A 27,061-nucleotide genomic window follows, 5' to 3' on the forward strand; every position below is an offset into this window, starting at 1 on the left:
GCCGGGGGCGGGGCCTGCGTGATGCGCGGGGCGGGGCGAGGGGGCGGGGCCTGCGTGATGCGCGGGGCGGGGCCTGCGTGCGGAGCGTGTGGGACGTGCCTGACGCGCAGACTCTGCGGGCGGTGCCCCCCTCCCCCCCCACCCCGTGCAGCGTGCAAGGCGCGGTTGTGTTTTTTGTTTTGTTTTGTTTTTAGTTTTTAGTTCCTGAGAGAGAAAGAGAGACACCCAGGCAGAGGGAGAAGCAGGCTCCACGCAGGGAGCCCGACGTGGGACCCGATCCCGGGTCTCCAGGGTCACACCCTGGGCCCAAGGCAGGCGCCAAACCGCTGAGCCACCCGGGCCGTCCCAGGACGCGTTTTAAAGGATGCTTTTGTGGCATCTGGGTGTCGCAGGCCTTTGCAGCCTCTTCCCTGCGTCTGTGCAAGGACTCGCTAAAATACAGGTGTGCTCGCTGCAGAACTTCTGTGAACTGCACACCCTGAAATCACACTGCCTAGATAGACAAGTGTTTCAAAACTGTTTTTCCAGCATTTTTAACGAATACGTATATTTTTCTTTCCTTCAAAAACACGTAATTGGGCTCCTGGTGACTGATGGGCCCCCACATCTTACTATTTGGGAGTATTCCCAGCCTACTTAGGAAATCACATGTGTGCTTCCTATTCCTTTGGTTTGTCTATTTTAATAACACCTAACATTGTATTCCCACGCCCGAACCACCTTTGTCAACCCTTACCCCACAGGGTCAGTAAAGTCTTTTTTTTTAAGATTTTATTTATTCATGAGAAACAGAGAAGCAGGCTCCATGCAGGGAGCCCGATGCGGGACTCGATCTCGGGTCTCGACCCCGGGTCTCCAGGGTCACGCCCTGGGTCGAAGGCAGGCGCTAAACCACTGAGCCACCCAGGCATCCCCAGGAAAGTCTTTTTAAAGACTGTTCCTTAGCAGCCCCAAGGGCCAGGAGGTCAATGATGAAATGGGAGGTTAAGAAAAACACGACTTCTAGGCTAGATTTCCTATTCGAACGACCAGGTTGGTGCGACCAAGAAACTGTTTCCCGTTCTGTAATATATATAAATATATAATATATACATAATATATAAAAATATATAATATATGGAATATATATATAAATATATATAATAAATACATATTATATATATATATATATATATATATATATATATTTTTTTTTTTTTTTTTTTTTTTTTTTTTAAGAGATTGGAGTAAAAAAGACCCCTTCCAGTTTCGGTAGTCTCCGACCCATCGAGGCCTGTTCCAGGAGGCTCTGCGAGAGCGAGACGGGGGTACGCGAAAAGGATACAGGGTTCCGGGTTTGGATGGAAACCAGCGCCAGGTCCCGCTTGGGCTCCCCGCGGATTCCCTGCGGTCTCAGTTCCGTTCAGGCGGCGACGCGGACACCCTTGCTCCGCGGTGATTGGCTCGCGGCGGGGGCCTCGCGTGTGTCCAATATGGCGGCGCCCAGTGGCGGTGTGAACTGTGAGGAGTTCGCCGAGTTCCAGGTGATGGGGTTTTCCTCGCGTGGCAGGCGTGTGCCTCCTTTGGTCCCCGCGCCCTGTTCTCTGCTGTGGCCTGGGAGGGGGTACGGGCCGGTTGTGGAAGAAACGGGCGGGTCAAGGCTCCTTTCCCCCGCTCCACCCCCCCCCCCCAGCCATTGGAGGTCACGGGGGCGCGGGCTCGGCCGCGGAGAGCGAGGCAGCGCCGGCGGGGGGTCATCCCCGTGTCGGCGGCGCCCAGACCTCGGGTCACCTCCCGGGGAACCTCTGGTTAACACCGAGCTGGGGCCGGGTGGTGGGGATTGCAACCACCTTTTAAGTATCCTCCCCCCCGCCCCGGACGCAGCTCCTATAACCTCTGCAGTTCCCCTTCCTATACTTAGGTCGAGCATTAGTAGGAGAGAAGAAAGTGGAGGAGAGCTTACTTCCTTGATAAAGTAAAAAACAAACAAACCCGGTACAGGTTTTGCTCTTACGATGGGGGCGATTGGTTTTAGGACCTGTTGTGGTGCTTCTGCCTTCCTATTAGAGGGAATGTGACATTTAAGGAACAGCCCGTACCTTTTATACGTGGAGAGAGACCAGAGGTCCAGGGCTGCTATCAGCCTGTCAATTAACAGGGGTCCGGATTCTATGACTTAAGTTGCTATGAAAGGGATCTGTTTCAACCCTAGACATAGACATGGTCCTGTCTAGGTAAAGAGTGGAGTCTTGAAAACAAAACAAAACAAAAAAACAGGACCTTACAAATGTACGTTTTAATCAAAGACAGGGAAAAGTAATTTCAGGCGTCACCAATCTTATCTGTAGGAAGCTTTGTGCTATGAGTCGTTTTGTAGGGAGTGGCATTCTTGAGGACCTCAACAGGCTGAACTATTTATTTTAATTTTATTTTTATTTTAGAGATTTTATTTATTCATGATAGACGTAGAGAGAGAGAGAGAGGCAGAGACACAGGCAGAGGGAGAAGCAGGCTCCATGCAGGGAGCCCCACGTGGGACTTGACCCCAGGTCTCCAGGATCGCACTCTGGGCCAAAGGTGGTGCTAAACCGCTGAGCCACCCAGGGATCCCCTGAACTTTTTTTTTTTTTTTAAGATTTTTTTTTTCTTATTTATTCATGAGAGACACACAGAGAGAGGCAGAGACCCAGGCAGAGGGAGAAGTAGGCTCCATGCAGGGAGCCCGATGCAGGACTCAATCCCAGGACCCCAGGATCAGGCCCTGGGCTGAAGGTGATGCTAAACCACTGAGCCATCCAGGTGTCCCCTGAACTATTTGACAATAGGATTTGGGCCAAAGAAATTTGCGTGGGAATCTTTCCACCTCTTACTTGTACCCACGTCACCCTTCAGCTCCCCGTCCTCAGGTTAGATCAGTGCAACAGCAGCCAACTTCAAACGTGATCAAAGTGTGGGACAAATACCGATGACTTGTAAACATCTTCAATAAGATGGGAAAAGACCGTTGGATCATAAAGCATAAGGAATATTTAAGTTTAGCAGGCCCGGTTGTGGCCTTGGCCTTTTCATATTAGTACTACTATGGCTTGGCTTGAGTTAGTGAGCTCAGATAACTGGGACATGATAGCCTTAAGATTTATCAGAATGAGCACTACTTAAGGAGTTAGATGACCTGGGTTCTTTTTTTTTTTTTTTTCCTAAAGATTTTATTTATTTATTCATGAGAGACACAGAGAGAGAGAGAGGCAGAGACACAGGCAGAAGGAGAAGCAGGCTCCATGCAGGGAGCCCAACGCGAGACTCGATCCCAGGTCTCCAGGATCACACCCCGGGCTGAAGGTGGTGCTCAACGGTTGAGCCACCCGGGCTGCCCGATGACCTGGGTTCTAATACTGCTTTGGAACCTTGACCCTAATGGCTTAGCCACTTAACGAAATTAACTTTTGAATCTGTAAAATAAGATCTTGCTAAGTGACATTTAAAACCGCTTCCATCTCTATAATTATTTGAATCTCTAAAACAGGGTTTTTTTTTTTTTTTTTTTTTGGTTTTGTTTTTAAGATTTTCTTTATTTGAAAAAGAGAGGTTGTGCACAAGTGGGGAGAAGGACCAACAGACCGTGAGCTGAGCAGCAGCTGTGGCAAGTGGGGGTGCTCTATCCCAGCACCCTGGGATCATGACTGGAGCCGAAATCTACCAACTAAGCCACCCAGGCGCCCGTCTAAAAACTAAATTTCAAAGGATCTCTGTTAAAATACCCAACAGTGCTTAAGAAACACTTGTATTTTTCTTTTGGAAGTCAGATAAGATGTAAGGGGGACAGAAGCTAAACTTTCTTGTAGAAACATTCCATTCACAGAAATAATGTAAATGAAAAGATTGTAAAATGGGTTTCATTAGTGAAACCTGGGGCAAGATGTTTGGTTTTTTTTTAAGATTTTTTTATTTATTTATTCATGAGAGACACAGGAGAGAGAGGCAGAGACACAGGCAGAGGAAGAAGCAGGCTCCATGCAGGGAGCCCGACGTGGGACTCGATCCCGGGTCTCCAGGATCATGCCCTGGGCTGAAGGCAGGCGCTAAACCACTGAGCCACTGGGGCTGCTCTGGGGCAAGTTTTTAGATAGTTTTCCTAGGCTTTTCCAAGTGTGTGTTTTACAATGGAGAATACCATGGGTTAAAAGTCAGAAGATCTGGTTTTCCAGAGCTACCATGGCATATCATTTAACCTCATTGTAAATAAGTAGAACGTTTGCCCCAACTATGTCAGGCACACATGAACATAAGTTAATGTGCTGTAAATGTAAAAAATTAGTATAATATTTAGGTTTAGGTGGATTGGGTAAAATTATAAGCTGTGGTTAACCGACATACAAATTATTAAAGTTAATATTTTTTAAAGCTATGAAACCATTACTTTTTGTATGTTAAGTACCATAAATGTGAAAAGCTCTGCACTGATTCTATAATCAGTGATTTTGTGTGTTTATCATATCTATCTCTCAACATAATCATCACTTCACCTTTTTTAAAAAAGACTATCTATTGGAGAGAGAGAATGCATGAGCTTGGGGGAGGGGCAGATGGAAAGGGAGAAGCAGACATCTGCTGAGCAGGGAGCCCAATGTGAGCTTGATCCCAGGACCCCCAGGATCACAACCTGAGCCAAACGTGGATGCTTAACAGACTGAGCCACCGAGGTGTCCCCACCTTTTTTTTTTTTTGATGCATTTCAAAGTAGGTTGCAAAAGTCCTTATTCTTTATTTGTAAACATGTCTATTCATATCATTTTTTTTCTATTCATATCATTAACTAGAATTCAATATTTGTTCACTTTCATTTAGTAAAATTTACATGCAGTAAAATACGCTAATCTTAAGCATACCATTCTTTTGACATTTACATATACCTATAGTACAAACCTCGATCAATATCGAGAATAATACCATCACCTCCAAAAGTTTCTCATGCCCCTTCCCAGTCAGTCAGTCCCTGTCCATATATCCTTCCACCCCTGTTAAAACTGCTGTCCTGATTTTTTTCCATGTAGGTGCAGTTTTAAAGCTTGAGTTTTTAAAGTATTTTAAGTTTTTGCAATTCTTATTTTTCTGTTATAAAAGTTGGACTTAATACTCCTGGAAAATATACTATTTCTAAAATGGAATAAAATCCAGACTAGAATGTTTAAAATTGAGTGTTTAGGATTCCATTTGAACACTCAGTTAGCAAGGATTTATTGGATGTCGCATTAGTCTGCTGGGGCTGCCATAACAAATTCCACAGAATGGGTGGCTTAGACAACAGAAATTCATTTCTTCACAGTTCGAGAGGCTCAGAGTCCAAGATCAAAGTCCTGTCAGAGTTGGTTTCTGGTTCATCGCCTCTTCCTGGCTTGCATATTACAGCCTCATTGCTGTGTTCTCACATGGCCTCTTTGTGCACAGAAAGAGAGATTTTTGTTGTGTCTTCCCCTTATAAAGACATCAGTTCTGTAGGATTAGGACTCTACCCTTATGACCTCATTTAATCTTACTTACCTCCCTATAGGCTCTGTCTCCAAATACAGTCATGTTTGGGGTTAGGGCTTCAGTATATGAATTTGGTGGGGGGAAGGGACACAGATAACTTCATAACAGATACCTGTTAGGTACCAGGCACTTGGAGAGATTCAACTGACAATATAAGGAACGTAATGCAAGCAAGGAGACAAAACATGTAGAAGATACTGAGAATGTGAATAAAATGCTGTAACAGGTTAGAGAGAAATAAGAGATAGTAATTAAGTTAGCCTTAGGTGGGCAGGACCATGGGACTTCAAGGTAGACAGAACAGTATATAGGCAAAAAATTGTATGTATTTGGGGGAAATAGCCAATCAGTATTGCTGGAATTCAGGATTTGCACAGGGACACACTGAGATTACACAAAAGATTGGAACAAGATTATGAAAGGCCTTGAATGCCAAGTGTGAGATTAGGGAGTCATTTTTGTCAAAGAGATGCTTTAGGGACATTCATCAGTACTGCCACAGTCTGTTGAGACCTTATGTTTGCAATTAGCTTTGCAGTATCCCTCCCTATCTTCAGTCATTCCTTTCTCCAATATCTCCCCCAATCTGATCTTCATAATACTTTGGTTTCATATTGTTGTCTTCTAAATTTTAGAATCTGAACCATGCATCTAATTTCAGGCTTCTGTGACTAGGTCTAAACTACTTAACATGCCATACAAGACCTTTTAAAACTCAATCCCAAAGTCTTCACCCTACTTCTATCTCTTATCCTCCCTTACTGATGTTTCTCTCTCCTTAACCACTGTCACCTCCAAAACACATTTAAACTCTTCTGTCCAGCTGCATAGACTTGCTTTTCCCTGAACACATCAAGCTCTATATTTTCTGTGTTTTTCCCCCACTGTTGCCACCCTGAAATCGAGGGTCTTCCTGACCCCATCTCCAACCCAGTTCATATATCACCTGAACAAAATCAACTAAGTATTCTTTCCCAGAATGTTTAAGTCTTGGTGTTTCTGTCGGAAATACTTACTCATTTATAGACGATTGTGGTAATTAAGTACAGATGAAATAGACTTTTCTGACATCAATGATGGTTCCTTTCGCAACATGCCCAGCTGCTGTCTGAGCCTGGGGTGCTAGGTGTCAACTCTGGCAATTACAGGCAAGTCTCTGTTTCTGATATAGGTGGACACAGTGTGAGTATTACCATAAAAATGTGGTTTGAAGAACAAGATCTGTTTGAAAAGAGGACCATGTGAATAGAATCTACCTCTGGGTGCCTTTAGGCCTGGATCTAAGCTAAATTACACAGAATTCTTTGGCGTTCATTTTTAGTTTACTGTCATGTAATAGGCCTTTTACCACTCCCCATATACCCTAGAAGCTACCCAAAATAATAAAAGGAATTTACCTGAGGATTAATCTTAGGAGTAGAGTGTAGTATAATTATAGGGGCAATAGAAAGTTTTCTCTACCCCTCTCTACAAAATGTGGGCACTCATTCAGTACCAAAATTGGCTTCTGTGAGGATGAGATTTTCACCCCACAATTACAAACGACATAAAATGCATTTCCAAGATGAGTGTCTGAATAATTTTAAAGGGCCAGCCTAAAATTAGAAATTCATGATATCAGAATCTCCTTGTTTTGGGGAGGATGGAAAATTGGAAAAGCTGGAGACATTACCAAATTTGGAGAGTTCGTTTTTGCTAGTCCTTTGACATTTAGAAGTTGATTAGGGTTCCAGGTCCTATACAAAGATGTGGTTTGAGAGAGCCACTGAACTGTATGTATTTCCATATTATCTCTGTGGACTTGTGGCTTATTGTGTATAATATCTGCTCGGGGTGTCTTCTGTATATTTTCTTAGTGAATTTGTGAGAGAGAAAGGAAGGGAGGATGCCATTGGAGCCAGGCATCAGATAGGTAGTAATTTCTTATGAATGATACACATGATTTAATGGCAGCACTTTGGTGTCTCCATTAACCTTCATTTGCCCTGAGTCTGTGAGGGCCACTCAAGCTTTTCTCTAGACCCTTTTGGAGCTGCCTTAAGAGCTTTGGCACTTTTTGCTTTGCCCTGTAAAGAAATGTGTGCCTAGTGAGATGGTTTGTAGTTGCTTTCCTTCTCCCTTTGTGATTTTGAAAGAAATTCCTTTCTGAATCTTACCCCCTCCTTTTCCCCTTTATCTTTAGGTTTTTGTTTTTTTGTTTTGTTTTGTTTTGTTTTTGGTATCTTTTCTGTAACATTTAAGAATAGCTTATAGTTCTCAGCAATCCCTGAACAAGTGCATTATCAATTTAGGAATTGTCATTATGTTTTCTTGAATTCAGCACTGTCCAGTAGAACTGTGATGGTAGAAATTTGTGCCATCCACCAGCAACATATGGCTTTTGAGCACTTGAAATGTGGTCAGTGCAACTGAGGAACTAAATTTTAACTTATTTAATTAAAATAACTTCATATAGCTAGTGTCTACCATATTAAAAGCCAAGCTCTAGATCATATATTGATGATCTCTAGCATACTGAAAATTGATATATTTGAAAATACACAGTTGTAGGTTCCACTGGTAAGACTGTGAAATTGACTTCTCATTACCAAGTTAATGTAGATAAATTTCCATTGCTATATAAAGGAACTTAACAGTTATGTCCACATTTTTTAATGGAGAGGAATTTGGCTATACAGCTAGTGATCAAACTCAAAGCTGGTTAAAGTTAAGAGTAAATAAAAATTCCAGGGAATGTCAAGCTTTGTAATGTCTTACCTGGATTACTGTGTTCATCTCCGAACTGATCCTTTTGCATCTACTCTTTTCCTGTCTAATTAATTTTCCACATTTTAATACTTTAACCTAAGCAGTCATTTCAGAGTACAAATTTGATCATGTAACCTCACATGTAACACTTCATTGGTTCTCCATTCTCTCAGGAAAAAGATTAAAATCCTATAATGTGACCTATAATGGTGGGCCTAATTTATACTATGTTTTTTCTTACTCTCTGTACGTAAGCCACATTAACTTTCAGTCCATTAAACATCCTATTCAAATGAAGATATTATCACCCAGGATTTCCAGCTTGCTGAATCTGAAAGTTAATTTCTGTTCACATCTTCCTTTGACTTCCTAGTAACACTCAGCACAGGTAGCCATTCCCTCCTTGAAATCTTTCTTCTGACTTTTGTGATATCAGTTTTTCTCCTGTACTTTTTTTTTTTAAGATTTTATTTATTTGTTTATGAGAAATGGAGAGAGGCAGAGACATCAGCAGAGGGAGAAGCAGGCTCCTGGTAGGGAGCCCAATGTGGGACTCGTTCCCAGAACCCTGGGATCACGACCTGAGCCAAAGGCAGACGCTCAACCACTGAGCCACCTATGCCCCTCTCCTGTACTTTGATTGCTAGAGTTCTTTCTGGACTCTTCTTCACTTTCTACAGTCTCCCTAAGTGATCTCTTCTCATCTCATGGCTTTTAATAATGTCAGTGTGTTAATATGACTCTAGGCTGATTCAGTGTCAGACTGAGATTTTCAACTTTCTGTTCAACTTGTCTATTCAGATATTTATTTTAAAAAAATATTTTATTTATTTATTTATTTATTTATTTATTTATTTATTTATTTGAGACAGAGAGGGAGAGAGAGGCAGAGACACAGGCAGAGGGAGAAGCAGGCTCCATGCAAGCAGCCTGATGTGGGACCTGATGTGGGACCCAATCCTGGGACTCCAGGATCACACTCTGGAACAAAGGCAGATGCTCAACCACTGAGCCACTCAGGCGTCCCTCTACTCAAATATTTAATGAGCATCTCAAATTTAACATGTCCAGAAAAGAAAAGAAAAAAGAAAAAAACTTTTTTGCTTACAAAATTTCAGTCCTATTCAAAAGGAGAGTTGCTACCATGAAACCATATGTATCCAACCCTTAGTTTCAACAGTCAATTCATGGCCACTCTTGTTTCATTTATATTCCACCACTCACCTCATTTTTTTTTTAATTTTTATTTATTTATGATAGTCACAGAGAGAGAGAGAGAGAGAGAGAGGCAGAGACACAGGCAGAGGGAGAAGCAGGCTCCATGCACTGGGAGCCCGACATGGGATTCGATCCTGGGTCTCCAGGATCGCGCCCTGGGCCAAAGGCAGGCGCTAAACCGCTGCGCCACCCAGGGATCCCCAACTCACCTCATTCTATCTAGCTTATTTTGCAGCACACCCTAGATACCCTTTTTCTGTAAATATTTCAGTCTGTATCTCTAAAAGATTGTAATTTTAAACATAATACCAATATCACATACAATCGACAGTCATCCTAAGTATCATCAAGTATCCTGTGAGTCTTAATAGCACCTTGATCTTCTCATTCCTTCCAAATCTTTTCTTCCCCTACTCTCTCCCCAACATCTGTTAATGGCACTACCATCCATTTAGATGCTCAGACCTCAAAGCTAATGGCCATCTTGTTTTCTCTTCTCATTCCTCACCACCAATTCATCAGTAAGTCCTACCCACTGTATTTTCAAAACATATCCAGAAGCCAGCTTCCTCTCGCTACTCCACTGCTACCTCTCAAATTATCTTTATCTCTTGCCTAGACTACCATAGTAGCCTGCTATATAGTCACCCTGTTTCCATTCTCCTCTCTATAATCCATTCTCTACATAGAGGTGAAGTTATCTTTAAAAATTGATCACGTTATAGCATTCCCTTGCCTAAGGGAGAGAATCCTTCATTGTCTGCATGGCCTGTGTTGTCCCTCACTTTCTGGTCTTTCTGACCTCACACAATATCACTTTGCCCCAAATTCACTCCCAGCCCACGTGCCTTATTTTAGTTTAGCTTATATATCCTGAAGTTTGTTCTTGCCTCATCATTTTCACTTACTCCCCCAGGTGTTCATTTAGTTGGCTCATTCATAGCCTTCAGTTCTCAGCCCAGATCCTGCCTCCTCGGAGAGGCCTTTCTTATTCTCCCTGTCTGAAGGGCTAGCCTCTCAGCCCCACTGTCATTCTTTATCCCATTGCCTCAGTTTGTTTTCTTTTTCACAGTATTATCCAGTACTAAAGTTACCTTGTTTATTGAGGTACTTGCTCATTGTCTGTCTCCCCCTATGAGAAAGTTTCTCCAAGAGAGAGCCAGGACCTTTTCCATTCATTCACCACTGTAGCTCTGGTGTGTAGAATGGTGCCTGGCACACACTAGACATTTCCAAGTGTGTTTTGAATGAAGAGTGAGTTAGTAAATGAACTGTGCTGTGTTCTAACTGCTACATATATTTAACGAAGAAAGATTGCTGAGGACTGTCAGCCAAGGAAAGCTTTATCTAAAAGTTATAACTTAAACCTCAGCTTCAGAAGATCATTCAGCAGCTGGTTTGTTTGTTTTGTATAGAATAGTCGAGTTGTAGGTGCTAAAGTTGGCAAAGAAAGTCCCTGTTACTACTGCTACTTACCTGGTTTTTGACACTAAATGGTGCTGCCACCATTTGTGTAGAATTTGGCCACTCTTACACATATATCCTCCATTGTACAAAAAACGTTCAAAGTGCTGGTTGCTTAGTGAATATATTGAGATTATCCCTTAAGAATTCCAGTTTATAGAGAATAATACTACCATTGACAAAAGTAGATAAAGGAAGAGGGGATAAGATAGTGACATTGATTTTAGACCTGACATTCGCCTATATTTTAATTATTAGTCTAAATTATGAGCCTTCAATAAGCTGCTTAAATTCTAGATTGAGATCAAAAAAAGGCCATTAATTTACTAATTAAAAGGTTAGTGGACTGATAGGAACAGAATCTAAATTGCAGACTTAGATGGAATGGCTTAATAACCAGATGGTTATTATAATTGGAAACACCTAAATGTTCATTATTGGAGAAGTGGCCTTACAGGTTGTGATAGCTCCACAGGATACTTAGTAACTATTAAAAATGTCTTCTTGGCACTTTCTAGTAACCGGGGCAAAATGCTCATGGTACAATGTCATAAAGTAGGCAGGGCTTTAGAGTGTTACAAAGGACCTCAAGTTTATAAAAATATTCATAGATCATGTACAGAAAAAACAAAAGGAATATCTTATAATAGTAATAGTGGTTAACTGTGGATGATTTTTATTTGTAAGTTTTTCTAATTTTCCAAAAATGATAATACTTTAATCATAATAAAAGTTTTTACTTTAACAAATAGATGAAGAAAGAAATGAAGAAATTGGTTTCAGTCATGGATTTCATTGTAGCAAAGGGAAGAAATAATTGGCATGTAGAAGGAGGCGAGGCAGAGGATCAAGCAAAGTTGCTTTTAATACACTTTAATATTGACTGTTAACTTGTTGGGGTTTTTTAATACTTATATTTCTGGCACTATATACTTCAGTTTTCCTGGTGATTTTTCAATCATGTTTTGCTAGGCTAGGGGCAGAGAGGAGAATTTAAGAAACAAAAAGAAAAGAAAAGAGTATACTCCTAGAAACTGGTTCTAGCGTTTGTGTTTTCTGGGGACAGAGCATAGCTGTTGTCCAGACTTTCTCTAGTGACAAGTGAAAAGAAGTACTCTAATCAAAATGTAGAGAGGAGACTACTACCCTGGGTAGTATACTCACCAGAGTCTTTCTTAGTCATCTGACCGGTTGGTATTATTATTATTATTTTTTTTTTTTTTGGTTGGTTTTTTGAGAGTTGGAGCCTTTTGAGGAGGAAGAGATCTTGGAAAATGAGAGTAGGGTCACTAAAAAAAGATAAAACTAATTTCTATTCTGTGAACAAGAAAGCCATGAAGAGATTTGAATCCTTCTCTAGCAGCATGCTTTGTTTTACCTATTTTTGTTACAAAAATAATACACAATCATAGTAAAAAGCCTAAAAAAACAAAGACTAAAAGGTTATAGGTTAATTTCTGCAAGTGAACCACTACTGTTTCTTGAATATCTTCACGGAATTTTTCTCTCAAGCACCGCATTTTAGAATGATAGACAAGGGCATAGAGCAAGCAATCATGCTGGATTGTTTGGGACAATTTGAGGTAATTAAGTTTAGTAGAACCCTTTATTGGCTGTATGCTGGGCATGGAGAGAGCACACACTGTTTGCCAAGCACTGTCAGCAGATGGGGTATAAAAGGGAATAAAACAATCTTGACCCTTGAGATGGTCACATCTGAGCCAAGGAAACCGAGTTGGTGCCCATTCTTAGAATTCCTGTTACATAACCTACCCATTATTCTTGTAATAAAGATTTTCCTGTGGTTGCACTAAACATAGCATGGTTTCTCTCCTCCTAACTTACAAAGCTGTAAAATATCCAAGAGCTTGATGGGGGTTTTTTTGTTTGTTTGCTTAAATGTTTCTTTTTTATCACTTTCCATTTAGGTTATTATTCTTTTATTTTAAACATATATAGGAATTACTCAAGGTGATGAGGACGATTGATGACAGAATAGTACATGAATTAAACACTACGGTTCCAACAGCTTCCTTTGCAGGGAAAATTGATGCAAGCCAAACCTGTAAACAACTTTATGAGTCTGTAAGTGTATCTTTTGAGTCTTTTGTGCTTCTGTTATGCCTTTCTTTGCAGGCAAAATAAGAAACCAATTGACATATAATTAAACTGGATAAAAGTATGCCATCTTCATATTTTCTTGCCTACATCTGAGGGTGTGTGTAAGTTTTGATCTGGTTGCTACAAACTCAAGAAAATGTGTGATCTTATGCACAGGCCTGTGAAGAGAGGGTTCTAAGGGATGAGCGCAGTAGTTTTTTTGGCCCCTTCATGGGCAGCCTTTAACTTAGGGAAACCTTATGCACCAGGGAATGAAGGAGAGAGTGGAACAGTCAAGTCAAACAGTGAAACAAGAGCAAGGGCTTTGAGTGAATCAGTCCAAAGAGCCAAACACCTGATACAATGAAGAATTAAAACCCTTCACACTTTCTATCCTCAATCATCAAGAACAGGAATAGAAGCATTTGGTAGGAGAAAAGCCACAGATAAATTTTCTTTTGCTGAGGCTTTGGTTTCTCAAGTATATATTTTTTCATTGCCTCTTAAAGATTCCCGTTTTGTCTCTTTATAATTTCCAAAAGCAAAAAGAAATTGTAATATAGCTAAGTATTTTTTTATATATGTAATTTACTTCTATCTTTTCATTAATTTGGAAGCTAATGTTCAAATGACATTTGCTTTTTTGGGATCTCCCACAAGATTACTATTTAAATTCTTGTAAAGAAGGTATTACTTAAAACCTATATTTTGTTTCTCAGTTACGAAAAAAAGTCAGTTTTAGATAAGCTTATTCATATCAGTTAAATTCAGAGTGTTAATGTTGATATTTTTATTCTGCTTTTATATGAAAGTATGTTATTTCACGGAGTGGTCAGGTAATTCTGTGGCTTGAAAATTTCCAAGGTCGTGGGCTTTAATGAGTAGGATCCAGTATTGGAAGTAGGGAGCATGAGTCCAAGCCTAATTTATTTTGAGATTATTTGATAGTTTACTTAGTTTCTTTGGGTAGCTCTCTCTGAAGAGCTAGAAATTTATGATCTCACTACCCATATAATTTCTATAATCTGTTCAATTGTTTCCATTTACAATCTTTTTATTAACTTGAAGATTTATAGTGTAGGGTTTCACAACATGGATTCCATATCTAAATTAAATCCTACCTCTGCTACTTCTTAGCTGGTAACCTAGAACATGTTACATGACTTTTTGCCCCAGCTTCCTTATGTGTAAACTAATACCATAATAGTACCTTGTTCATAGGGTTGTTAGGGGCCTACCTGAGGTAATAAGTGCTTAGTACACTAAGCGTCTTACCTATAAATGTTTGCTGCTTTCATTACTGTTGTTTTTATCTCTTATCCCTTTGTTGAACCAGGATAATCTTGCATACTGGAACCTTTTGTTTGGGATATTTGGGATCTTTTCTGTTGTGGATATTCTTACGTATGTGTTTGGGTTTTTCTCTGTATCCTAAGGGCTCCAACAACATGAACAGCAGAGAAAGGATGGTTTACCTAGTACTTTTGTGCCAGTGATGGAACCTGCAGCAGAGTGCCCATGCTAAGAACTCCCACTAAGTTCCTTTAAGTATTGTCTCAGTTGAGAATGGAACAATGTCAAACCTCCAGAGTGTTTAAGGTTACCTTGACTTCTTTAGTCCCAACCCTTCCTTTACAGACAGCTAAGGAAGGAATGTTTGCACTCTCTAATGATAACACTTCTTCACATCAGATGGTCAGCAAAGTTATGAAGAAGCCCTAATTGTAGAAATTCCAAAACTTAAAACTATACTCTTAATAAAAATAATTTCAGTGAAGATGCCCTTATTAGAGCATATTCCATTCAGTCTATGAAATTTTTCTAGCTGTACGTTGTTTATTGTTTAATCTCAAGATAAACATAAAAATCAGGACTGAGCCTTAAAAAGTCTATGAACTTGGAATAGTGCTTAACAAATGCAAAACTAGTATTGGTGTCACAGTAATTAATTTAGGGTAATTTTTAAAGGTATCTCTTTAATATAATGAATTTTTGGAATATATGTTTAAATGATATGTTTCCTAAAACTTGAATCTTTTTGTCAGAAATTCTAGAGGAAGATTTAAAACAAAGTGCCATGACAGAAACTTATTAATTTTTATTCTGTTTTTAAGGATAGTTAAACCAAGGGTCATTGTCAGGGTTCTAAAAGGGTTCTTAAGAGATGTTTGGGGAATTAGAATTTAATTTTGTAGAGTTAATTTAGAATCAGCCTTTGTTCTGGAAAGAAAAACAGCAAAAAACTATAATCAGGAAAACTGTTGGCATTGTTTCCCTTAAAGGCAAAAAGCATTGTTTTAAAATAACGATTAAAAGATAGTAGGTAAAAATTTGACTAAAAAAAGTTTTTACAGTTTTGGTAAAGTAAAATAAAACTGAAGTCCTAAGTAGATGCTACTTTTGAATCATTCTCCTGCCCCATCCCAAATGACTTTAATTCCAGAATTACTCCAAATCAAAGGAAGTATGGTTATGATAGGGGTATCATTTAGGAATTTTCTCCCCTAACCGACGGCCTTGCCTTTTACCCTACCAAGTTTCTTGATAAATTTTATCTTAGTTCCTTTAACAAGCACTTTGTATATCAGAAACAATTCTCATGTGACCCAGCTTCCAAAACATCTGAATCACTAATGAGTTAATAAGTCTGATTTAGTGCTATATTTTTCTCTGGTAGGCTTATGTCACACAGTCTTATTACTAGTTATCAAACGTCCTCATTTCTTTGACATACCATGTGTACAGAAGTCAATGCATATTCCTCTTGCCTGTGGCTCTTAATTCTGAGTTTTGTTGAAGGATAGTCATAAAAGCTAGACTAAAATAATTGATGATACAGATTAAAAGATAATTGGCTCAGTAATTTCAGTCCACATGGGAGTGGGTGCACATTGGGGCTAATCTGAAGGAAGAGTACACAGGTGAGGGTAGGAGGGTGGTCTTTAGCTAGAAGTGTGTCCACAGGAAAGGAGCCATGCGAGGGCCAACCATGGAAGGAAACTGGTGAGAGAGACTGAAAGGAAAATATTGAATATTTTGATAAAATATCCACAATTTGAACTTGATTTTAAAGTGCAGATAGAAAAATTAAAATACTGTGACAGACTTGTAGTTGGTGCTAATACGATTCTGCCAATTGTTGGAGGTTTAGACAAAATATCAAAGCGATTAAGTAGCTTCTGACATCTGAGCAGTGTACTGAATTGCTAATGCAATTTTACCCTTAAATTTTAGAGGTAGAAGGATGTTAGTAGTGATTATTTACTCATAATCCATAATTTTGTAAAAGCAGAAACTGAAGCCTGGAAATACTAATTATTTAGCTAGTCTCACAGGGAGAACTTCTTAACTCTAAAGATGGTTCTTCTTACTCTATTTTGGTAAGTTTCCTACCCTCAGGGGCTCCTTTCATTTTCTGGAATTATACCTGGAAGGAGGAAACAAATAACAAACAGCATATTAGCCAGTGAAATACATGCCTTGGGCTGTCCTTGTGAATCCTGTTACCATGAAAAAAAATTAGCATATTAGAGAAATTGACTGTAGGTGGGGCTAATGTCTGTTAGTTTGAATTTCCTTCTTTTCACATAGGTATGATTTATAATCAGTGCACTTTTAGTATTACTGTACTCTAGAAATGCAAAGGTTTATTTTTTCTTGGTGCATATTAGACCAGTAATTCTTAACCTTGGGGTCCTGAGATGATCATTTAAAAGATGTGTTCCAAATTACTTACGAAGAATGCTTATAGGATGGTTTAGTCCTATATTTTGAATAAATATATGTATAATGGTTAGGTATCCTTGGTATAATTGTTAGTAGCATAGTATTAAGATATTCTCTCTTCAGAGGGAAAAAGGAATGATATAATATGATTACTTAACACCTAAGGTTTAGTTGGAAGTGAATCGCCTTTTTTATTACTCCATTAATGCTCCATTAATTACATGGCAGTTACATATTATTTTAGTACTTTGGTTTTTCTTCTCCCCCAGATTATTGGGGTGTCCTCTGAATTTGACTGTGATCATGGGAGTGTGTTTGAATTGTGACCATAATACTTTGTGAATCAGGGAACAAAATAGATTCAAAGTGGTATATTGGATTTGTTATATAAAGATAAAAGTTTAGTAAAGAATTGATCTACCACATGTCCTTTCAGTCAGTATACACAGTTGATGGAAGTAATAGTCTGTACTTTATACACAATTTTTCCATATTGATACTTGAACTTTAAAATCTTGGAAAGGGCTGTCTTACATTCCTTGTTTTTCTTTATTGTAACAAATTGGTTCCCTACCTCACTTACTTTAAAATTTCTTGTACTTAGTGACAGGAGGCTGAAAAAAACCATGAAAGGATAAAAAAAAAGAGGAAGAATAGCAATAGTGGCCCTGGAGGTTGGTGAGAGTGAACGGAGGGTAGAAGAACAGAACACAGGGTTGGAATACTGGGGAGAGAAATGTAGGGAGAAGGGACTGAAATGAAAACCCCCCTGTGAGAAATGCAGGAAGAGGAGTGGTAAGTTCCAGAAGCAAAGTGAGGAAGAAGGCAACCGGATCGCATACTTTGCACCAAGAGAGGTGCTTCTTTTGATCTTTTTAGGTGATTTAGCTGGTTTAGCAAAATCTTTGCTTCCATAGATTGTTTTTAAAAATTGTTTTAGAAAGTATTATGCTTCTATAATCTAAAAAAAGGATTTTTTTACTAAAAGGTAAAAAATCGGTGTGATTTTTCTCTTTTGTTCTTTTAGTTGAGGGAGGCTCATGCCAGCAGGGACAGAGTCATAAAAAATTGTATAGCTCAGACCTCATCAGTAGTAAAACACCTCCGAGAAGAGAGAGAAAAGAATTTGGATGATTTAACGTTATTAAAGCAACTTAGAAAGGAACAGACAAAGGTAAGTTTAACAAGATTTACATTTCTGAGCCATGGATTTTCCAAATTTAATAAAGGTAGTTTTTAATATGAAAATTTTAGGGTAAGAAATGGTCATTACTTTAAAAAAAAAAATGACCAGCAGAGTTATAATTCATTTTTAGTGGGCTTTATTTTATTACACTTAGATATTAATTGGTAAGTTAATGTGCATTTCATGCATATATGCCTGGTAGCAGCTTAAGCTTAAAGAAGCATATAGTTGTATTTTCTTCTATTTTTTTATGTATTATACTGTTAAAGATTAAAGGATTAGTATAGACCCAACACAACATCAGAAAATCTAGGGAATTCATATCTGTATCAATGTTTAAAGGCTTGACTGGAAAATAAACTTTTAAAAAGTGTATTTACATTTTGAGAATATTTACCTCTGGTTTCATCTGTAGAAATTTGCTGAAATGCAATACAGGTATTTCAGGATATTTCCTGTTCAGCCACAAAAATATAGTACTATTTGGATATAACCAGATATACTAGAACCTCATTATAATATATTTCCCTACTGCAGAGAAGTTGCTATGGGTCTTTGGCTCATTTTGGACACTTTTTTGTTTCTACTTCATCTCCCATCCCTGCAGTTTTCACTTTTAAGAAAACTGCAAGTGTCCACTGAGTGATATGTCAGAGGAAGCCTTATTTTCCCAAAGTCAGCTATAATGTAGATAGGATGTGGACCTTAGAATATAATAAATGGAACAGAACTGTTTCTTTATAGCCCTTAATGGTGACATGTCAAGAAAACAATTGAAATGTGTATCCTGTTTTATTATGTGGAATGCATTGCTGTCTTCCTTTTGGGAGTGGTGCTTAAAGAGTAATGTTTTATTTTGGTATAATTTCAAACTTACAGAAAAGTTGCAAGATGAGTACAGGGAACTCACATGTACCCTTTACCTATATTCACTCATTGTTTACATTTGCCCCACCTGCTTCACAATACTTCTCTCCACCCCTCCTTTACCTATATCCCTTCCCTTCCTACTACACATAGGTATTTTTTTTTCCCCTGAACCATCTGACAAAAATGTTGGGTCTGTGGTTCCTTTGCCCCTTATATATGTTGATTATTTCCTAAGAAGAGGGGCTTTTTCCCACGTGAACACTGAGCAATTATCAAAATCATGTCTGTATTTTAAGATGGCACAATAGGTATCTTATTGATCTTTGGATGTCGAGTGACTGAAAACCCAGTATGGGATGGAATTGTGTTTTTCTTTACTAAATAGTCATGAAGTTTGCCCTTTGTTTAGTAGATGTAGCCAGACTTTGAAAAGGGGACCTTATCATCTCTCTCAAGCCTTTATTCTTTAACTGCCTACAGGTGAGTATGTGCACTTGCCCAGTCATCCCACTAATGCAGCATGTCTTGCTGGGTATAGATTCATCCACTGTCTTCACTGCTCTCTTTGTTCATGATGACCACTTCAGTCCTGTGTTCCATACCTGCCCATTTATCAGGCAGTGGTGGGTTCCTCAGACAGTGAACCTATGCTGTGATGGCCATCTCACTCAGTGTTTATGAAGTCTTAGAGATAATTTATATAAAACAGATTAAAATCTAGGCATTTTTGTATTTTGTATTTTAACAGACTCTTGAAGGTATTGACAAAGGAAACTGCTGGGCAGGGCTTTTGTATCAGAAACTGAAAACTCACTATTTACACGTTAAATCAAACAAAGACTAGAATGACTCTTGTCAGTGGAGAGCAAAGTTCAGAAACCACTGAGTACTTGGGAGTGACAAGTCACATAATTTGGTCCACCCTCATTTCTGCCCTTTAGCCTCTAAGGCCCAGAAAGAATCAGCTGGATGACCTTTCCAAGGAGCAGTTTTAGAAACCAGTCAGCGAGTTACAAAAGGTAGCTTTCTAGACTGATACTGTATAGGACTACAGGGTGACCATGAGTACCTAACCAAGTAAGGAAGCTTGAATTTTTGTTTTAAATTTTCGAGTTTGTCATGAAGATTATGGAATCAGAGAACTCTTAGAAATGCTCCAGCTCTCCCTCTCCCTTTTCTGAACAAGGAAACTGAGACTTAGAAATACTGACATCACCAAAGTCACAAGCCCAAAGTCACAAGCTAAGTAAATGGTAGAGCTGGGACTTTAACCCATCTCTTCTGACTCTGGATTTAGTGTTTGTATGTTAAATTATGATTGATAGTCAAATTCTGATTACTTAAGTGAACATATTTTATTTATATACAGAAACACCAGTCTAAAAGTCCCCAGTTCTTTCCCTCAGTCTTAACTCAGAGAAAGCACATTCCTTATTGGCACTATTATCTGTTGTCACCTGTTAGTGGCCTTTGAAAGGAAATTGACCAGTTCAAGACCTAGAGCCTCAAAAACAACCATCTGAGCGGCAGCATTTTGTTAGTGGCACTGAAATTAATTGTATTAGAAGTGGTATTATCTGCAGCATTCAAGAAAAGAAAAAACATGGATTATAAAGGCAGATAGCTCTAAGGAATAAATCCCATCCAACCACGTGGTGGCTTTGTAAACTTCTAAATTAATTGCCCTGAAATAATCTGATATTTAGTTTGTAAAATGGAATCAAGACTTCTTAAGCTTTCATTTTTAGGGATTAGGATTAAATTATATAATGTGTCTAAGAGCTAGCATATCCCTGACACATTTAGTACTTACTTTCCTTTCTATATTTGTTACATTGATCCTCCTTACAGTATCTCCCAACCAGTAATTTCTACCTTACGTTTAACCACTTTTAACCACTACTTAAGGGGTCGGGGAGGAAGAGTACTTGAATCTTTTGTAGCAATGCATTCTCTTTTTGAACAGTTGTTAATTATTCAGAGACTTTCTTATATCTTGTGAAAATCTGCCTCCCTGTAATATGTGATTATTGCTCCTTAATCTTCCCTCTGCAGGTATGTAGGGTAAGTCTAAACCAATTTCTGCATGACTTCCCTTTAAATATTTGAGAGCAATTATGAAGACTGTCCTAGTGGCAGTTGTTTTTGTTTTGTTTTGTTTTAAAGATTTATTATTTATTTGAGAGAAAGAACAAGGGCAGGAGGAGCAGAGGAGGAGAAAGAGAGAATCCCAAGCAAACTCTGTGCTGAGTGCAGAGCCCAGTGCAGGGCTTGATCTCCTGCCTCTCACATCACAACCTGAGCTGAAACCAAGAGTCAGAGGCTTAACCAACTATGCCATCCAGGCGTCCCATGACCCTGTTTTTTGACTGAACTTGTTAATTTTTTGGCAGTCAGTCCATGCTTTGACAGAGCAGTGAAGTTTTAATGATTTCTGGTCTATCTATTCGATTATTATCTGGAACTGAAGTTGCTTTGATGTAAGCAGATAGGCTTCTTCAGGCTTCGTTACTACTTTACAGCATGATACTGGTTGTCAGAGATGCAGTCCTTCCTCTCGTTCTAGTTTGAGTCCTTTGTACCTGCCTATATATTCTCTGATACTACAGAGTCTAGCAAAGGAAATTACAAGGAGCCAGTGGATCAGTACTAAGTTCCTGTCTTATTAGTGTTACATGCGCATAGCTTAAGCATCCTGCCTGAGCTCTGCTCCTAACTGGTCAGGTTCTTTGGCCTGGGTCCCTGACTCATGGTTGCCTAGATCTTGTGTAGCTCACTGGCATTTTATTCCCAGATCTCCTGGCCTGAGTCGACTTTGGCCTGAGGAAATCATCCTACTTTTAACCTCTTGGCTGCTTCAACCTGTAGCTCCTGCTTTTTTTCTCCTAATATTCCTGAGTATTTTCAAGCTTCCTTCCTGGAACTAGCTAACTTCTTTTCTTTTAAGTTTCTGTGACCAGAAGTGACTAGGAGTATAATAGGCTCCACCATCTGGGCCTGGCAGTGGAATTGGCTACTTTTCTGATGGAGTAATTAGATTGGCAGTTATCAAGAAAGTTAGAAAGACTTTAACATCTTTAGCCTCAGACCTCTGGCTTGTATGCTCAAGGTGTGGAAAACTCATGCCATTCTAGATTACTTGGGCCTTATGCATTCCCCTTCTTCACTGTTTTTCTGCCCAATTCTCTTTTCTTTATCCAAATTAGGTGGCCACCTCTTTCTCCTTTTTATTCCTCTGTACTGTCTTTGCAGATCAGTATTATAGAATCAGTAACTAGAACTGGAATTCTTGAGTTAAAGAACATGTGAATTTGTTTTTATAAATCTTAACCAAATTCCCCTCCACACTTAAAAATGTGTATGAATGTATCTTTTTCCATACCCTCACTACTAGTAGGTTTTATCAGATGTACTCATTTAAAAAAATTTTTTGTCATCTATGGCTTAATTTGCATTTCTTTATTTGATCTTACTCATGTAAGTAAATTTTTTAAAACACTTTTTAAAAATGTTTATTGGCCATTTGTATCCCTTTTGTGAACTACCTGGACTTTTGTATTTTAGAGATCTCAAGGTAATTATAATATGCTTGAGAACCATGGCTTTATAAAATTTAACAGCTGATTAGATATGTGGAGAATGGACTGTGTTCAAGATCTAGCCCAGGTGATACCATTAACAAAGAATGTAGGAGCAGGAGCTCCATTTTATTAGGAAACTATAAATAGAATTTGGTTTTAATTCTTTAGCTTGAATTTTCATAACTCCAATTTTTTTTTTTTCTTTTTGCAGTTGAAATGGATGCAGTCAGAACTGAATGTTGAAGAAGTTGTAAATGACAGGAGCTGGAAGGTATAAAATAATGCTAGTTCATGGAGGAAACTATGAGGGAAACTGACCAGCAAAGGGAAACCAAGGGAGGGGAATAAGGAATGCTTTGTGGCTCTTGAGAATAGATATCCTTCTAAAGCAACTGAAGGTTTTAACTCTGAGAAGGGATGCAGTTGGCATTCAAGTGGAGCCATCTTATAAAAATCAGCTTTACAGTCGTATGGCACATTGTATGACCTGTCATGGTAACAGAACTGGAGAAGAGGATTTGGAGAAGCTTAGCCAAGTCATAGATATCATCCCACCCAGGGTGCCAAGGCCCCTAATCTGAAGCCTCCCCTGATTTGAGCATTGGGAACTTCAGGCAGATGTCAGGGCTGGGAACTGATGAGACGAGCTATAAGACAAAAGGGCCAGAGTCTGTACAATTTCTGCATTTTTTTCTTTTAATTGTGAGATAACACATACCAAAAAGTATATAACATGTAGAATTAAAGAGTGTTAATAAAATGAACATTCATGTATCTACCACCCAGTTTAAGAGATTGAATAATACCAGTACCATAAAAGCTCCCTATGTAGAGTTTTCTTTTATTTTTTAATGATAGTTCACAGTGCCCAAAATACATTGTTTTTTGTGTTTCGTTTTGTTTTTTAACCTTAAAAACAATTTGTTCCTTATGTCAATGAAGTATGAGGGTAAATTCTAAAAAAGAAATTATTTTAGGGATCCCTGGGTGGCGCAGCGGTTTGGCGCCTGCCTTTGGCCCAGGGCGCGATCCTGGAGACCCAGGATTGAATCCCACGTCGGGCTCCCGGTGCATGGAGCCTGCTTCTCCCTCTGCCTGTGTCTCTGCCTCTCTCTCTCTCTCTCTCTCTCTCTCTGTGTGACTATCATAAATTTAAAAAAAAAAAAAAATTAAAAAAAGATTTACTCAAAAAAATTATTTTAGTTTTTTATAATTTTTTATTTGGACACTTAAAATTTAGGCATGATTAAAATTTTTAAAAAATATTAAATGCTATATGGTAAAAATTCTACCTCTCACTCCTCCCTTTTGGCCATTTCCTTTCTTTTCCCTCTGAAAGGATGGTATGTGTTTTTAGATATTTGCCTCTTTTCTAATTTTATGTATGTGTGTATTATGTATGTATTAAAGAAACAATTTCTGTTTCTTTAATGTATCTTGGAGGTCTTTACAAATCAGAACATACAGAGCTTCCTTATTCTTTTATGTCTGTATTATATTCCATTGAATAGCTATACCGAAATTTTTATTTAATACAGTCCCATATTGACAGACATTGAATAATAGAATGTTCTTTTAAGATTTTTGGTATTTGTTTAGATTTTAGGAAGCAAGGCAAATAGAACGAAACATTCTATAAATTTACACAATTTAGCAAAGATTGATCTCTCTTCAGGTGTACCTACTTATAAAAAGGGTACAGTACTCATTTAGAAAATCACAACAGATATCTAAATAAAATCTATATTATAAAAAGAGGGACAAAGCTTTATCTCAAACTATTTGAGATATTTTTGTCTAATTGTCCAAAGTATGCCCAGAATATGTTATCAAAATGTTTATTAGTTACTATTACTAAATAAGCTAGCTTGTGATGTTTTTTTCTTGAATAATATAAATTTTATTTAAAAATTAAAATTGTCTTATAAATGGATATCAAAGCCTTCTATATTCCTTGTGCCTATGTCATTTTGAACTCCTGAGGAAAATTCTCTGTTCCCTAAATCTGTTGATCTGGGACAAAAATGGTTATATCCTCCTGAACCATGCCAAATTTAATTCAGTTCCAGGCTTGATTTATACAAGATGTCTCAATGGCTTTCATTTCTGTTTAAATATCTTAGGTGTTTAATGAACGCTGCCGAATTCACTTCAAGCCTCCAAAGAATGAATAAAAAGATACTTTTTTTAAAAAAAGGACCGACTGGGACATCTCATGAGCTAAGCATGACAGACATCAACAAGGTGGGCTTCCTAGGATGATTTCTGAGCCAACAGTCCAAGACCTTTTGTTGATTTCAGCCCCACTTAGCCAAGACCTTACATACAAATAATTCTGATAATTATGGAGAAATCAACTGCTATTTTATACTGATTCTGTAAAAAAAAAAAAAAAAAAAAAAAAAAGTTTTGTAACTATTAAAATAATTTTCTGACTCAGTGTACATATTTATTTGATTGTTTTCCAAGTTGAGAGAATAAGTTCTTATAAGAGAATTTGAATACAGTTTCAGTATCTGATTTGATTTTTATTATATCTTTTTGATTTTTACAAATTTGGCAAGAATGTGGACCTTTTTTGGTCATGAATGATTTTATCCTTTTATTTATCTTTGTGGCATTTATTGCTCTTAATAAGTAAGAGGGCAATATTATAAGCTGAATACTGTCCAAAGAAACTTTGTCTTGGTACCTTATCTTGTTTTCATATGCAAAAACTAATTTGGGGTGGAATTTCAATGGACAATGAAAGGAAAACAGTAAAATGAATTTGAGGAAGGCTTGCATACTAGTAGTATTCAAATGAGTCAGTAAAAAAACCCTATCATTGCAGAATTTGGTCATTGCAGAGAAAACACTTTCTAGTACAGAATGACCATATTAGTTTCTATTGCTGCTTGACATATTGCCACAGTTTAGCAGCTTAAAATCGCACCTGTTTATTGTTTTACTGTTTTGTAGATCAGAAGTCCAAGACTAGGTTCTCTGCTTAGGGTCTCAGGCTGAAATCAAGTCAGCCAGACTGGCTCTTGTCTAGCACCTCTATACAAATAGTGTGTTTCTTGGCTCATTCCGTTTGTTGGCAGGATTCAGATCCTTTTGGTTGTAGGACTGATGTTCCCATTTCCTTTCTTGCTATCATAGGCCTCTCTAAACTAGAAGCTACCCACACTTTTTGGCATATGGGCCCCTCCTTCTAGCTAGCAACAGCGTATTGAATTCTTCTCATTCTTGGAATCTGATTTCCTTTTCTGCCATAAACCAGACAAATACTGCTTTCAAAGGGTCTGTGTGATTAGTTTAAGCCTGCCATGACAGTCTTCCTTTTGTTTAACTCAAAGTCAAATGATTATAGCTTTAATTATATCTGCAAATCCCTTTTGCCAGGTAAGGTAACATCACAGATGTAATGTCTCATATTCACAGTCTAAGGGATTAGAGTGGGCCATCTTAGAGAGCCATATTAGGATTCTGCCTACCATTGAGGATTTAAACAACCCACCTGGTTCTGGCACAGTTAGATTGACCAACTGGGTCATAGGTAGGCCTATGTGTTCGGTATGTAGACCCTTATCAGGTTATGCATTTAGAAGTGAGCAATAAAAGTATAAAATACCATTCTTTCAACAAATCTTTTGAGCACTTATTGTGGTCAGATGCTTAGTTATTGGGGATATTGATAGATAAAACCTACTTTTGTGGAAATTATAATCTAATCTTAAAAAGGAAAAATTTCTTTAGGCCAGCAGTAAAAAAGGTTTTCTATAGGGCTTAAAGCGAGTGGTGCCTGACAGAAAGTTTTATTTATTTATTTTTCTTTCATGTGTCTTTTCAATTGAAAGTACTCAATAAAAAAATAAGACTCAATGCATAAAGATTTTCCTGATGCTTAGGAGGGAATTGAGAATTCTTTGAAAGGATTCATAACAGCTTTTCCAGAATTTCAGGTCTGCTAAAATAATATCTAATCCAATTATGTTGGTTAGGATATCTGAATCATCCCAATGTAACATGAAAAATGTGCAATCAATAGCAATCAGTGACTTTTAGTATAATGAATATTAATATGTTTGTGATGAATGGCATTTAAAGCCTCAAATATGAAGAAAAAGGGATGGCATAATGTTATTGAAAGTTAATTTGCCTCCTGAAACCATATCTTGCATATTCTTGCTGCCTCAATAATTGTTGATTTTGTTGGCTTGAAAGATAGGTAGGCTTCAGTCAGGGAGAGAGGGAGAAGAAGCAGAATGCAAAAGTTCAAAGGTAAGTTTGGCTTTTCCTTGGCAGGACAGAAGATAGCCATAGAAGAAACACCAATCCTTAATGAGTACTTGAGTGTCTCATGTATTCTAGGCACTATTAGCCAATACTAATACATCACTGAACAAAAGCAGATAAAAAGTCCCTGCTCTTAAAGAACTTCTATGTAGTGAAAAGAAACAATAGTAAAGTAAATTATGTAGTATGCTAAAAGATGATAAAGCTATATGCCAAAAAGGGAATCTGGAATGAGAAGTGGAAAGTGAGTGGCAAATGACTGATTTCAGCTGGTTAAGAGAACATGATAATGCCCTTGTCTTTGAAAAGCCAGTTTAAATAGAGACTGAAATATAATATACCAAATAAGTGCAGTAATAAAAAGCAAGTTTTCTATTAA

At 38.2% G+C, this 27,061-nt stretch overlaps 1 protein-coding gene and 1 long non-coding RNA gene across 3 annotated transcripts; one reads left to right on the forward strand and one right to left on the reverse strand.

The window, feature by feature from the left end:
- The first annotated feature begins 1,363 nt into the window (after positions 1-1,363).
- On the forward strand, positions 1,364-27,061 carry MIX23 (mitochondrial matrix import factor 23). Of its 2 annotated transcripts, none has more exons than XM_077883737.1 (5): positions 1,364-1,523; positions 12,898-13,023; positions 17,792-17,938; positions 22,613-22,672; positions 24,525-27,061. In XM_077883737.1, the coding sequence occupies exons 1-5, from the start codon at positions 1,473-1,475 to the stop codon at positions 24,573-24,575; spliced, it is 435 nt and encodes a 144-aa protein (XP_077739863.1). In that variant the 5' UTR covers positions 1,364-1,472; the 3' UTR covers positions 24,576-27,061. The 2 variants fall into 2 exon arrangements, with proteins under 2 accessions (XP_077739863.1, XP_077739864.1); XM_077883738.1 differs by having other exon boundaries at positions 1,400-1,523; positions 12,867-13,023.
- On the reverse strand, positions 5,157-14,568 carry LOC144305053 (uncharacterized). The gene is made up of 2 exons (XR_013372086.1): positions 14,314-14,568; positions 5,157-5,412 (listed from the first exon to the last, which is right to left on the reverse strand). It is a non-coding gene; the product is annotated as an uncharacterized LOC144305053 (long non-coding RNA).

The sequence above is a fragment of the Canis aureus genome, chromosome 35 (genome assembly GCF_053574225.1).
Source record: "Canis aureus isolate CA01 chromosome 35, VMU_Caureus_v.1.0, whole genome shotgun sequence".
NCBI lineage: Eukaryota > Metazoa > Chordata > Mammalia > Carnivora > Canidae > Canis > Canis aureus.